Source organism: Siphateles boraxobius, unplaced genomic scaffold, assembly GCF_051911475.1.
Source record: "Siphateles boraxobius isolate OS27281-9 unplaced genomic scaffold, OSU_SipBor_1 6, whole genome shotgun sequence".
Classification (NCBI taxonomy): Eukaryota; Metazoa; Chordata; class Actinopteri; order Cypriniformes; family Leuciscidae; genus Siphateles; species Siphateles boraxobius.
In genome coordinates this window covers 31,177,509-31,191,812 of record NW_027509186.1, presented here as the reverse complement: position 1 = coordinate 31,191,812, position 14,304 = coordinate 31,177,509, and the positions used below count along the sequence as shown (strand labels likewise).

At 37.6% G+C, this 14,304-nt stretch overlaps 2 protein-coding genes across 3 annotated transcripts in view; one reads left to right on the top strand and one right to left on the bottom strand.

Annotated features, from left to right (window-relative positions):
• Window positions 1–14,304, bottom strand: part of coq8b (coenzyme Q8B) — a 148,927-nt gene that overhangs the window by 7,247 nt on the left and 127,376 nt on the right. Inside the window, exon 2 of one of the 2 annotated variants that reach the window (XM_077208902.1) lies at window positions 4,334–4,379. In XM_077208902.1, the coding sequence (XP_077065017.1) occupies window positions 4,334–4,343 (10 nt within the window). In that variant the 5' untranslated portion in view covers window positions 4,344–4,379. Of the gene's footprint in view, window positions 1–166; window positions 275–4,333; window positions 4,380–14,304 lie in introns of those variants that run through there. The other variant, XM_077208903.1, reaches the window with a different exon arrangement.
• On the top strand, window positions 2,844–13,994 carry fbxo46 (F-box protein 46). The gene is made up of 2 exons (XM_077208897.1): window positions 2,844–3,261; window positions 10,977–13,994. The coding sequence occupies exon 2, from the start codon at window positions 11,091–11,093 to the stop codon at window positions 13,095–13,097; it is 2,007 nt and encodes a 668-aa protein (XP_077065012.1). The 5' UTR covers window positions 2,844–3,261; window positions 10,977–11,090; the 3' UTR covers window positions 13,098–13,994.

Genomic DNA, 14,304 nt, shown 5'->3' with positions numbered 1-14,304 from the left:
TGATGTAAAGTTAAGGAACATTACAGTGCATTTATCCCATGTCCAAATTCATTGACATGGGCATTAATAATACTATTGAATATTACAGTATTACAAATGTATCTGAACAAGGAGCATTTAATAAATAAGTACAGCGGTGTAGTTTGCCAACAACAGTAATACTTACTCGTGTTGAGAGATTAGTATCCTTCTCAGCGTCTGTCAGAAGTGTCCTTTCTACTCCGCACACCTCTGTCTGTTTTGCAACCACTACCGGACACGGAAAGACTCTGGTGATTGACAACTGACATAGCCAACCAAATTTGCAGATGTCAAAAAGGGGTTGGTTTTGCTGCTGACAACCAATCACGAGCGGGAAGCAAACAGTATAACATGGTAACCATAGTATCAGCTTTGACATACACGTCTTGGGCCAATGGAATTTGGTACGGGGCGTATCCGAATGGCTCAATGACCAATGATCCGTTGGAGGATAACGCCGTGTACTGGCCAGTGTGAGAAGTGCAGTTACAAACGACGCTGTCGCTGGCTTGATTCATAGAAGTGCACAGAGCCATCTCATTGGAACTCAGTTGAGACAGTTGAAGCCCATTTTTGCGATTTTTTAGCACTTCCGTTCCTGACGCGCAGACTCAAACTAAGCTTGATGACGTGAGCAAACTTTTCTGACAGACGTAAATCTTCTAGTAGCTGTGCGTAAAAATTGCAAACGTTAATCACTTCATATGTATTCACTTGCCACATACCGAATTATTTCCAATTCCCCAAAAACGTTGTTGAAATATTTTGTCCCGTTGCTTTTATGGACTCATTATCTATGGCCTTCTCCCTTGACGGGACGCCCCCCCGATTGCCTGCGAGCTTCTCCTCCTGTCTATACGGTAATGTTTCTATTGTGCGACAAAAAGTCGCGTGGTTATGACGCAATCGTTAGCCTGTTTTTAACAAAAACGGCTTCTACGGGGCCATAACGTAAGATACAAAGTAATGGAGCCTTTTATACATTGTCGTGTTTATTTAGATTTATTTATTGATTTATTTAGTCTTTGGACGCCTCAGATGTAAAGTTATTCGCTGTCAAAGTGACGTCAAAATGAATGGGAGTCAGTGGAATGCTAACAGCAGGTGAAGTTCTGCTACAATGGCGGCTCCCACGAGGCTTCAACTTCCGGCTGATGGATTACCCCCTTGGTTTGATTGAGTGAAGCGCAAATAGCGGAGCTAAATGACTTTTAATTGACTTCCTGGAGGAAATAATAGCATATTATCAGAAAACTGCAGAATATGTGTGTGATTCTCCAATAGAGTATAAAATAGAGTATAAATAGAATATTACTAAATGTACTTGAAATGTTTAAAACTTATACACATCCACACTAAATAAATCGAAGATTATTGTTCAAATGTTTTTAACCTTACATAAATTCACCGGTCATTTTAGACTAGGGCCTATCTATTTTAATAAAATTATAGCATTAAATTATGTGATTTTTAACTTTTTTAAATCACAACTCTTTTATAAAGTTTATGTCACATAGTTTTGTCATCACCACCAAATATTTCTCAAAACATTTAAAAATTCAGGCGAAATTTTAAAAAAAATCAGCGTTGATAAAGGCCATGATTTTGTAGGCTTCTTTGCAGGTTCTCATGTATGACTGTTACAGGGGGGGGGGGGGGGGGGGGATAACATTATAGTGGTATTTGTACTGTAAATTGTACTGTAAAAGGCTAATTGTAGTCAATAACAGTCTAATCTAAAAGTTTTGTAAAAAAAATAATAATAATAATGTGTGTGGTTTTACTGTGGCTTAAAATCACCCTGATGATTTATCTGTCCACAGCACACCATTATTATTAACTCATGTGCCCTTGTAACCACTTCTTGCAGCGATTTCTTCTCTTCTCTTCTCTTCTCTTCTCTTCTCTTCTCTTCTCTTCTCTTCTCTTCTCTTCTCTTCTCTTCTCAATAGGGAAAAAACAATGATTGCAGCATCCGTTTCACACCGACAACAGCTGTGAATATCTTCCTGTACTTGCACAACCTGCATTTATTTTCCATATTACAATCTCTGGTATGGTCTTATTTGCATCTCTTGCATTACTTATCAATTATTCTCATTGGGCATTAGAACTGTTACTTCTAAAAGGCCCTCTCTTACAGACTAATGCTATTAAAAGCTGAATTTCTGTTTTCTTTTTACCATTCTCAGTCCTAAAGATATGTGTTTAGTTTTTTAAGCACCTTCAAGTTCACCCCGTGCTCTCATACTGATCATATCCAGTCTTGCTTATTTTGACTGTGATATGGCAGCATATTTAGACAATTAGGAAAAAATAGGGAACAGTTTCTTATAGTCTACAGCTGTTCCCCAACTAAACATAAAAACACAATACCTTTGCACTGTTCAGTATCCCAGTCCTCATATTGTACATAAAGATATAATATCAGATCATTCACTGTACTACAATGAACATATGGTGTGGTGCCCGTACTCTGATGCGCATTGCTTCTTATATTTCTCTCACTATCTGTGTTCATTTGATATTTTATTTACTGGTATTTGAATAATTGAGAATTTTGTCTTTCTTATTCATGTCTGTCCAGTGGCAGTTGCTGCCAAAGACTAATTGTAAAAGTACAGTAACAGAACAAAAACAAACAGAGTCTGCAATTACGGTATGTTTTTTCTCAGACTTGACTTTTATGTGAAATGTGGTGAAAGTGAAAGATGCTGATTGTTATGAAGATGAGGTAGATGAAATTTTCCTCTTTGTGGGTGTAGTGATAGAGGGGGAGTCTGAACATCCATATATGGGCATGCCATCAACTTTCTCTCCCCATTGGCTACAAGCGTTTTGCAGCTGCTTGTCAACAAAATGGCCTTCCTCAATTGCTTTTCGAGGACCTACTAACTATTTCTGTTTTGGTGAAATAGTATTGAAACTCTGGTTAAACAATAGAGACGACCATTTTTTTAGATACAGTATTTACCAAAACATTACTGTGTTCAAAACTGACATATTTAGTTGATAAAGCCAGATGAATATTGCGATTTTTGCTTCATTTTCGAGTTAGCTTGCAAATGCTAACAGTCTACCTGCAAACCCTCATCGACCTCAGCTTACATTTCTGTTTGTTTTTAAAAGCACAGAGAGAAATTTGAATGACTGTTGGTTAAAATCGACAATATAGCCATTTTTGGTTATAAAGGTAAAGCTGTCGGAGGGAAACCAGCGGAGATTTGGTCTCAGAAGAAGGTAAGCAGTGACATAATTCCAGCAGAGCTACTACTGTTTTAGCTTGGCTTATTTATTGTTGATGGTGCCATCAAGTGGAAATGTTTCAAAACGTTCAAGGCTGTCAAAAATGTAAACTTTTGATACTACAGAGTCGCTGAACTTCCACTACGTAATACTGAAATAAGCCAAGTTAGGAAAGTATAATAGAAAAGTTAGCAAGCTGAGGTCTGTTACTTCATGAAGACAGCTTAGCTAAACACATGCTAATTACACACTGGCGCAGATAAATAACAGCGTCAGTAATATGCATTCCCTTTAGTGGAGAATATACAAGTGTTAGATATACTGCTACCGATTATTTCGGTTGACATTATTGTTAATTGAAACTGAATTGGAGAGGTTCGGTCATTCTCAGATGTTTTAAAGCTGGCTAATAGTTTGCAATTGCCAGTTAGCTGCTAGTCAGTTTGATCAGCTTTAACTGCTTCAAGTCAAAGGATCCCAAACGCGTTGTCTTTATTCGACTATTTAATGTTTTGAGTTCAGAGTGTTTATTGAAATTAAAGAAAAGCACTGAAGATGCCAAGCGATTATGTTTATGTTCAGACAAGCCATGGATTAACTTGATGAGTAGGCCTAGTGAACAGGAGGATAGCTGGGAATGCAATGCATGACAACATAGGCTAATTCTCAAATCATTTATGAGTATCATAGGATTACATATGAAATAACTTGTATTATCTTCCTGTTTGGACCGAGATCTTTGCGAGGTTAATCATCAGCAATGCGAATATTTGCTTTCTTTTTTGTTATTTGCGTTTGGTGAACGTTTGATATGATTCAAGCATGGAACCATTTGTTGGTTTAAATTAATTCGATCGTTTTCCAAGATTTTCCTAAGAGTAGACCGAAAAATGTATGGTCATATTAACACATTAACGGATAAAGAACGATTTCACTCTATAAGGTACAGTTGGCATTTAGAAAATAAGATACAAATAGAATGTACTGTGTTGTTCACTCCTGAGTTAATCATCTCGTCGACTGACTTGTTTAACAAGTCTTTTAAAACTTTGTTTGTCCTGATTACCTGGACGCATACTGGAGTCATCAAATCTTTCTGTCCCCCTTTTTTTCTAACAATAATGAGATCCAGCATGGATTCGATATTTCCCGATGATAATGAACTAATTTAATTTTCACCAGTTTAACTAAATTCCCACTTTCTTGATTTTATTTGTTCAGGAAGGTTTTTTTTATATATAAAGAGGTTGTCCAAGCAATGGAGATTAAATGAGACAGTGTATTGATCTGAACCATGACTTTATTTGTTTAGTTGCAGCCATAAAGAATATCAACCAACAAGACTATAAGGTGATGCTAGTTAGATTTCAAAACAAGTTTGCATAAATATAATGACATACATTTAATTATTATTGTCATGCCAGACATAAAAAATAAACTCTTGTTGAACAGTACACATTAAACTCTCCTGTATCATTCTTAAAAACTATAGGCCTACTGTTCAATTTTTATCCATGTTTAGCAAACCTGTTTTCTCATATGGGTCAATGACATGACGTGCATATTTATGTGTCCAATTGCATTATTTCCTTTTAAAATAATTTAATAATGACATGTATCACTTTTATTCTGTAAAACCTATTTAGTTTGGATTCATTATTAGTACATTCAAATAATAAATATTATTTTATGTTTTGGGATCTTAACCCCCAAAATATTAGATGCCGGTTCAACCATCAGCACAAATAAACAGACTAAGAAAACTATATAAACTGGTGCTTTAATTATAAGAAATTCAAAATAATGTACAAGTTAAAAATATTTTACACTTTCAATTATTTTCATGATCATTTTAAAATCATTTTGATGCCACTATAAAGATAAATAGGTAATACGATATAAGGTAATACGATATATAACGATAGTGTATGCACAATATTGTTATCGTGGGGACTTCAAAATATCGTAAATAATTATTTATTACGAATTATTACATTTTTTAGAAAGCCATTTAAGAATACTTTTCCGATCAATTATTTAAAATGCACAAAACCGCTGTATCAAAGAGGAATGTGTGCACTGTTATAAACAAGCCCAACACGCATGAGCAGCGCATGGCAGAACAAGTGAAGATGCACTGAATGAAAATGCACATTCATTCTTTGACAGCTGATGGAACAGCAGACAAACAGCCAGGGAACACCATGAACAAAGCAACTGCTCTACTTTCTGTTTCTGAACAGTGTATAATGACGTCACAAAAATCCTATTTTTCCGGACAAGCGACTTACCAATTTACTTGTAATATATTAAATTGATGTCACATTTCTTATTCGTGATGGTATTCAGCAAAACAGAACTCCTGGTTGTGTGATATTGCTTAAATATCTCATATGTTATAAATATAAAAACATTTTGAATTGAGTTTCTTTGTGTACTTCGCACATTTGTTTCGATTTCTTCTCGAGAGACTGCGTGAGCCTCAACAGCACAACCTTGCAGGGCTCTGGACTGCGACCATTTTTTGAGAATGTGTGAGTGAAAAATGTATGTGGCCGCATTTGTGCACTTGCATTTGGGACTGGTCTAATGTGTTACATATTATCAACTGCTGCAAATCGTCTACTCTCCAGTAGTTAGTGTATGAAGGTAAATTAGTAGCAAAACTCGAGAGCACGTAGATGTGAATTTGAGAACTTGTACAATAAATATTCGTACTTGTACGCGAACATTTACACTCACAGCTCCGATGTGAAAACCTGTAAAATAAAAATCTGAACTTGAACGCTGAGATTTGCACTTGCAGACAATAGTCACAAACCTGTATTCGGAATTTGAAGCTGTAGACAAGTAGTCACAAATGTGTAAAATGCCATTCACAAAGATACAATGACAGACACAAACTTGTAATACAAATGTGCACTTCTTCTAACATTCAAATTCACAGTACAGCCTCAAATTGGCACTTGCAACTTCTCAAATCTGACACTGCAAGTTCGAATTTCGCGCCTTGACTTTTGCTACTCTTTTTGCGATATATTAGGTGCAAAACTGACTTGTGCACTTGCAACTCAGTGGCGGCGAGAGAGGAAGGGGGGCGGGAGCGGGGGTGTTCAAAGGAGCCGTTTTATTGGTTGGCGCCTAGCCAATGAAATGGGACTTCTGTTATTGTGAAGATGTCACGAAACCCGTTTTTGATGGACTGATATTAAAAGTAATAAATGATATTATCAAACTCAGTTAACCACACCATACTAATTAAGCATAGCCTTGTAGGCTACAGAAAAGCCAATGAGCCCAGAATATGACGGAAGAAAGCAAATATGTGTTTAGTGCAAATAAACCTGCTGCCTGCAGTTTTATTAATAACAAATTGTGTGTTTTTGAATTTTTTAAAAACTGTTGGTCCATTAAGCCTCATGAAGTGTTTTCTTGGTTTTCTATGGGAGGGAATGAGTGCGTTGCGTTCATATTATGTGCAAATTACTTTTCTATGCTTTATTAGTAGGCATGGTGTTTCCTGAGTTTGGCCTTTTCATACCACTGTCTTATGCGTTGTGTTCATATTCTGTGTTGATCTGCTTTTCTGTACATAGTAGCCTATGCATTATTAGTATTGTGTTGTTTACTGAGTTTGATAATATCATTTATTTCTTTTAATATCAGTCTAATGCATTAAGCCATGCCAGCATTTTTATGTTTTTTTAATGCAACAATAAATATACAAAGATTTGTACATGCACCTCACAACAACACCTTTAGCGTTTCAGATCGTCCCCGAGAAGCGGGTTTCGTGACATCATCACATATAACAGAAGTCCCATTTCATTGGGTAGGCGCGAACCAATAAAACGGCTCCTTTGAACACCCCCGCTCCCGCCCCCTTCCTCTCTCGCCGCCACTGAGTTGCAAGTGCACAAGTCAGTTTTGCACCTAATATATCGCGAAAAGAGTAGCAAAAGTCAAGGCGCGAAATTTGAAATTGCAGTGACAGATTTGAGAAGTTGCAAGTGCCTACTTGAGGTTGTACTGCAAGTGTGAATGTAAGAATACGTGCAATTATGTTACAAGTTTGTGTCTGTCATTGTATCTTTGTGAATGGCATTTTGCACATTTGTGACTGCTTGTCTGCAGCTTCAATTTCAGAATACAGGTTTGTGACTATTGTCTGCGAGTGCAAATCTCAGTGTTCAAGTTCAGATTTTTATTTGACAAGTTTTCACATTGAAGCTGTGAGTGTACATTTTAGCGTACAAGTACGAATATTTATTGTACAAGTTCTCAAATTCACATCTACGTGTTCTCGAGTTTTGCTACCAATTTACCTTCATATTAGTGCCGTCGGAGTGTTTCCCTCTAACGTAAGCTAACGTAAAATTCGCACATGGGAATCAACTGAAAACGCTCAAATTTATTTCGTTATTGACGTTTTAGTCAGGTTACTTGTCCAGTCAGGCAAGTAAGATTCTTTTTCACTTGCCCCTTCAAAAAATTCTTCTCTCCTCAGCTCTTTACATTTTGTGCGCTAGTTAGCTCCCTGTCATGTGACAGCAGAGCGCAGTGAAAGGGAGTGATTGATGGCTAATTAACTAACCTAAAGTCTGCTTTAAAGTTAACGGCGTAAAGATGAAGTCTAATTGGTTATGTGATAGAATGGTGGACCGGTCACTGTATCAGCTCACAGCAGGCACATACTGTGCAGTAATTAGCAAATGTTTTGTAGAGAAACATTTATTTCCACTCGCACAAATGCTCCCAAATATATTTTGATGTCGCACAGATAAAATTTCGGGAGCACATTCGGGAGCACACAAAAGGGTCGGAATTTTGAGCCTCGTAATGGGCTATTTATTATCAAACTTAAACATTTTTACATTTTAATCTGGACTACAACATGCCCTAGAGATATTGTTTGAAAATGTTTTGATTATTTATTCGGTCACACTTTACATTAAGGCTCCATTAACATTATTAAAAAAAAAAAAACTGACAATGAAATGTACTTCTTAAGCATTGATTAATCTTAATTTCAACATTTAACAACCCTATTAAAATCATAAGTTGTAATTGTATTATTTAACAGACTAACATGAACTAACAGTTGTATTTTTCTTTCCGTAACTTCAGTAACAAATTTAGCCATTGCTCATTGTAATGTTAGTTAGGTGCATTAACTAATGTTAACCAATGAGACCTTACTGTAAATTGATGCCTATTGTTCTCTATAATTCTTTTGCACTTTAATCTGTTATACAGTTATACATTTTTGTGTATTGCTTTGTTGTATTTAAATGTTCACTTATTTTTGTTATAAGAAAAAAGTTATAGTATGACACTTTTTTTGCAACTTATTTCTATATCGTGATAATACTGTATACTGTAATAAAAGCTTCAGCAATTATCACAACACGAAAATTTGATGCCATCAAATGCCCAGTTATAGGACACATTTGATGGTATGGGTAGGGGTAAGGGAAGAGTCAACAGTGTAATTATAGATGTTAATTACAGATTAATATGCAGGCTTTTCTTTATAAGTAAAATGTAAAAGATGTACACAATAAGTGCATTGTATCAAATGATTAATTTAAATGTTAATACATGGTAGTGGTACTGATAGTGGTACTTACTTATGGTACACTATCGTGGTAGTTAACTGTATTTGTTGTTGAAGACTGTATATAAAGTAGGACTGAGAACTCTACATGACACAGGGAGTGCATTAAAAAATGATCTGGCTGAAAGAGAAACACATCTTGCAAAAAGAAAAGAGAGATGATGAATCTTTAGTAGTTATATAGTGTTCCATTAAAGTTGCTATGCATTTAATGTTTTAAACATTTTGATTAATGCATTTTTGATATTTGATTTTAAAATTCTCAACTGACTTAAGCTGATGATTATTTTTGTATCAATATAAAAATTACCTTGTTATTCAATCACAATTTATTACAGTGTATCTAACCTAATCTATTGCATTGTAGCCTGTTCCAGTTCATACGTTCTGAATGTGATGTTGTGATTTATCCTGTTTTTGATCAATTTACTACTTCTACTTCACTAGAGACTTGACTAAAACATTTTTATATGTACTTGAAATGAAAATAAAATAAATAAACAAAGTCCAGTATTCAGCATTTTTCCTGTCATTATTAATGTGTCAGGTTTGGTGGCACAACTGATATTCATTTGGTGGTACAACCATATACATTCTTGATTTAAACCAACAAATAATTGGTCAATGTGAACAAATGGCTGAAAATGGTTGATTGTGAATAATTATTGTATTGAATGCATTTACTGGTATACTTTTTGATTATTTTTCTGTCTTTTAAATCAGATGCTAAAGATACTAAATACCTGGTCACTAGAATGCAACCATTATAAATTATTATGAATACAATACACAACCATAAAATGTGTTAGGCACTGTAGACACTCGAAGGGTTAGGCTACTTTGCTAAGATTTCACAATACAATTAGGAATATATATTTGGTTGTCAAAAAATTAATTTAATTGTTAAGAAACTTGCAAAATGCAATTTAAACTTGTTTTGTTCCTGACTGGAAAATATGCATTACATCAATTTTACGACTTTTTTTAAGTTTTATTTGTCATTGACCCATATTCATTCATAGCAGGCATCTAGTGTCATCTTTCATATGCGATATAAGAATGCTTTTAAAATACATTGTGGACTAAAAATAGCAGCTTGAAAGTTTTTCAAAAGGCTATACCCATTAACATTGTAATAGGTTTTTCAAGGTCTTTTAAATCATTGCATACATTATGGTTAGAAACAAGGCTTCTCATTCTATATTCAGTTATATGTGTTACAATATTATATTAGTTTATTAAAGAGACTAGCAAAGCATTGTTTGATATAAACAGACCTATAGTATAACACTTAAGATTGTCCTCCTCTCCAATAGCATTATCTCTCTTGGCAAAGGGTTTTTGTTGTAGGTTGTCTTTAGAATGTATAAGCTCTTCTGCTAATTAATGGCCACAGAAAATAATGGGTTTTGTATGGAGCCACCAAGAATCAAAAGACTGACCTACACTGATTGTGTAATTGTGTACCACATGTGTTGGAATGCAGTGGGGTTGGAAAGATCCAGTTTAATAAAAGGTTTTAGGCTAAGTGTTAAACAACTACATTTAACAAAAGGAATTAGACCAACTCAATATTGAAAGCAAAATTCCTGAATTTTCACTCTTTATTGATTGGAATTTTTCAGTTCTCCAAGTATAGCTTCCTTCTAGTATAGATTACAGGTACACCAGCAGCAACCCCAGTACTGTTCGAATAAGCTGGAATGATTAATCAATTTAGTTGACTAATAAAATCCACTGACATTTGTATCAGTGATTAAGTTAATAGAATTGATTGTAGTCTGTCAGCCCAGTTTTATTAACAGCCTGGTTGTAGAAAGCTGTGACACTGAGACTTTAAAGTAAACCACACAAAAGACAACATGTACTTAACTGGATCCTCTATTGTCAACATAGTGGCATAATAAGATGTCAGATTTAGCTACTCAATTCAATATTCATCATATAATGTAGCCTTTTTTTGGAGGCAACTAGGTTTCATTTTAGATGATTCATTACTCTATTGTTGTAATATTGTTGTAATTCTGATTAAGACATTTTAACAGATTTACATGAATTCAGTGAAACTAAGTCTTGCCTCTTTTTCTCTTAGTCCTCAGATGAAGTAATCTGTCCAGCTGGAACATGCAGACCTGAAAAGTGAAGATGAGTGGTGAAATGCAAAGTAGCTGCCCAGTATAGAGGCAGGTATGCTCCCTATGGGCTCATGATGAACCGTGACACCTTTTCCCACATCCGGCTGTGGTGCCCACGCCCCTTTGGCACCTACTCCCAGAATAAGCCATACAGCAATGGTACAATTTGTAATGGAACAACTACCACCCACTGCAAGGCTGACGATTCGGGGCTTACAACATTAGAGACCCATGTAGTCGGTGAGGAGCAAGATGAGGATGTTGGCACTGAAAACACCCCACCAGCTGCTTCATCTACCCTTCTGGTTCCACCACTACCTGCACCCCCCTCTTCGAATTCACAGATGGAGGATGGCAGGGTACTGCTTGATACCTGGTATGTCATCAAACCAGGCAACACCAAGGAGAAAATTGCCTTCTTTGTAGCTCACCAGTGTAATGGTGCTGGAATTCCTAGGCCTAGTGCCATGAAAGTCAAGGGAAACTGGGCTACCGATTGTACCAAGGCCAAGCGGCGTCGTCGCTGTTCCTCTTATGACCCTCCCACTAGAGCTCAAAATGTTGCTGTTGATGTACCCACAGAATCCAACTTGGCGGAGGATGGTGTTGGAGTTAGTGAGACAGATCTGCTCTCTGTGGCCGAAATGGTTGCCCTTGTAGAACAGCGTACAGCCTTGGCCCTTCAAGGTATGGTAGCGCAAGGACAAACCAGTCCTTATACAGTCCATCAGAAACCTGTTGTAATCCTCTCAGAACCCCCTTCATCTGCACCAACTTCTCAAAGTGACTTTGATTTTCTGCAGCAACAGCAGGAATCCCGACGGGTTGCTCAGGCTGTTGCACAGTTTGAATCTCGGCAGCAGAATCTTGACAGTACAACTTTGCGGCCTGAACTTAATGGTTCAGGAATAGACAGCATTCACACTGGTGAGTCTGTGGGTGGTGCTCCAAGCCATGGACGAGGGGAAGTGCGGATTGCTTTTCGAGTGTCAAGTCTGGACCCTCGCACCCAGTCTGAGCCTGTTGGCCGCCCCAAATGCATGTTTATGAGTTGTGGAGTTGGAGGGGGGCAAGCAGGAGCCAGAGGCAAAGAAAAGATCACTTGTGACCTCTACCAACTAGTTAGTCCCTCGTCTCGAGATCCAGGTGCCCTCCTTGCTGGCTCACCAAAGGCCGATCCGCTTGGGGAAGGTATCAACGACAGGCCTCCCTCCACAACGTCAGATCCTATCCAAGACTCTGCCTCAGGAGAGAAGGCAGCAGTGGCTCGAGAGCGGGTGAGCGGCTTCCACGTTGAGGTTGTGGTCACGGGTGCAGTAGACCAATGTGTATTTTATGGGAAGGACAGCACAGAGAATGTTCAAGAAGAGACTGTATGTTTTGCTATGCCTAATGGGGCTAATTCAACTGAATCCTCAGAGGATCCACCTCCTGGCCAGCTGTTCTTTCTGCAGTCACCATCTACTGAAGATGAGAGTTGTTCAACAGTAAACAGTGGGATGCTGTCTTTAGATTGTGCAAACAACAATGCGCAAGTGGGGCCTACTGTCGAGAGGCCAGACTCGCCACTGACAACTGTGGATGATTGTTCTGATCCTCCGTTGTGCCGCCTCTACCGACATGTCTCCCATGACTTCCTTGAGATTCGCTTTCAGATCCAGCGGCTTCTGGAACCACGGCAATACATGCTTTTGCTTCCAGACCACATCATGGTCAATATCTTCAGCTACCTGCCCACACGTTCGCTAGCAGCACTCAAATGCACCTGCCATGATTTCAAGACCCTGATCGAGACCTACGGCGTGCGTGCTACAGACTCTCGCTGGAACCAGGACCCGTTGTACCGTGATGACCCTTGCAAGCAGTGCAAGCGGCAGTATGAGCGGGGAGATGTATCGCTTTGCCGCTGGCACCCTAAACCTTACCACCATGACTTGCCTTATGGACGTTCCTACTGGATGTGTTGTCGGCGCACAGATAAGGACACACCTGGTTGTCGAGTTGGGCTACATGATAACAACTGGGTACAGCCATGCGAGCTGGTTCAGGTCCGCGCCAAAAGAGACGATGGGAGGTAAAGAATTGAGTCAGGATTGTCCTTTCTCTCCCTGCTTTTGCTCTACTGAAACCTCATGCCACTGTACTATTTATGGTTGCGCTCGCCTCTCCTATCTTATCTTGTTAACCTTGCTATCATTGTCAGTATCAGTTCTTATCAGTGCACTATACTTAATTCTCGGTCCCTACATAAGCAGACCAATGGTTTGAAATTTGAAAACCAATGCTGGTTACATGAGTTAGTCTGCTGCATGGGACTAGTCTTCAAATGTACTGTAATTGGTTAGAAATTCTTACGGCTTGGCAATCTTCCAAGACAAGCTCTGATTCTGACCCCAACTTTATAAAAAAACTGCAGGCTAGACAAAGGACTGCGAGTATAACATCAGAGGTTGTTGTCAAGTTTAATTTGCTGTCCCTTTGGTCAAAAGCGTGCAAAATGATGTCACTTTACAAATCCAAATCCCTGATGTCAACTTTGTAATCAACAGTTTGACTGCTTGTTAGATTTTTCTGTTTTGAGTGAATGTGAATAATATATTTTTTGTTGTTGTTGGACTTCATGTTTCCCCTCCTTTAAATTGATTTATGAAATCAGTCTTTATTTCTTGACCAAACCTTTCCTCTTACCTATCTCTTTGCCTGCCAGGCTGTCTTTGTGCTTGTTGGCAAAGGAAGCTTTTGCCAAAGCAGTAATTAGCTACATGTGGCTGAAAGAACAACAAAGAACAGGACAACTCAAAAGCTGATTCTAGCCTTAACCCTGTTCGTTCTGCTCATTCCACCAGTCTGTGAAATCTTACAAACAGAAACATTGATGCTGATCCCTCTGGTTTGGGAGACCGTTCTAGGTTTCACCGTCAATCTGCTATTGGGAATCTTTGCCTCTAAAATGAATAAAAGATATTTAAAACTGGTGTCTGTGATGTATGTTTTCTTGGTACTTCAACAGTGAAATATTTGTTTTGTTTGTAAATAATCAATTTATTTATATGAATTATCTTGTTACATTTTTGTTTTCTGCAATGTACATAGTTTTTATTTGTTTTGGATATGGTCTTAAAGGGATAGTTCACCCCAAAATTTTAATTCTGTCATCATTTACTCACCCTCAAATTGTTCCAAGCCTGTACGAGTTTCTTTCTTCTGTTGAACACAAAAAATATTTTGAAGAATGGTGGTAACGGTAACCTTTGACTTCCATAATATATTTTTTTCCTTTTATGG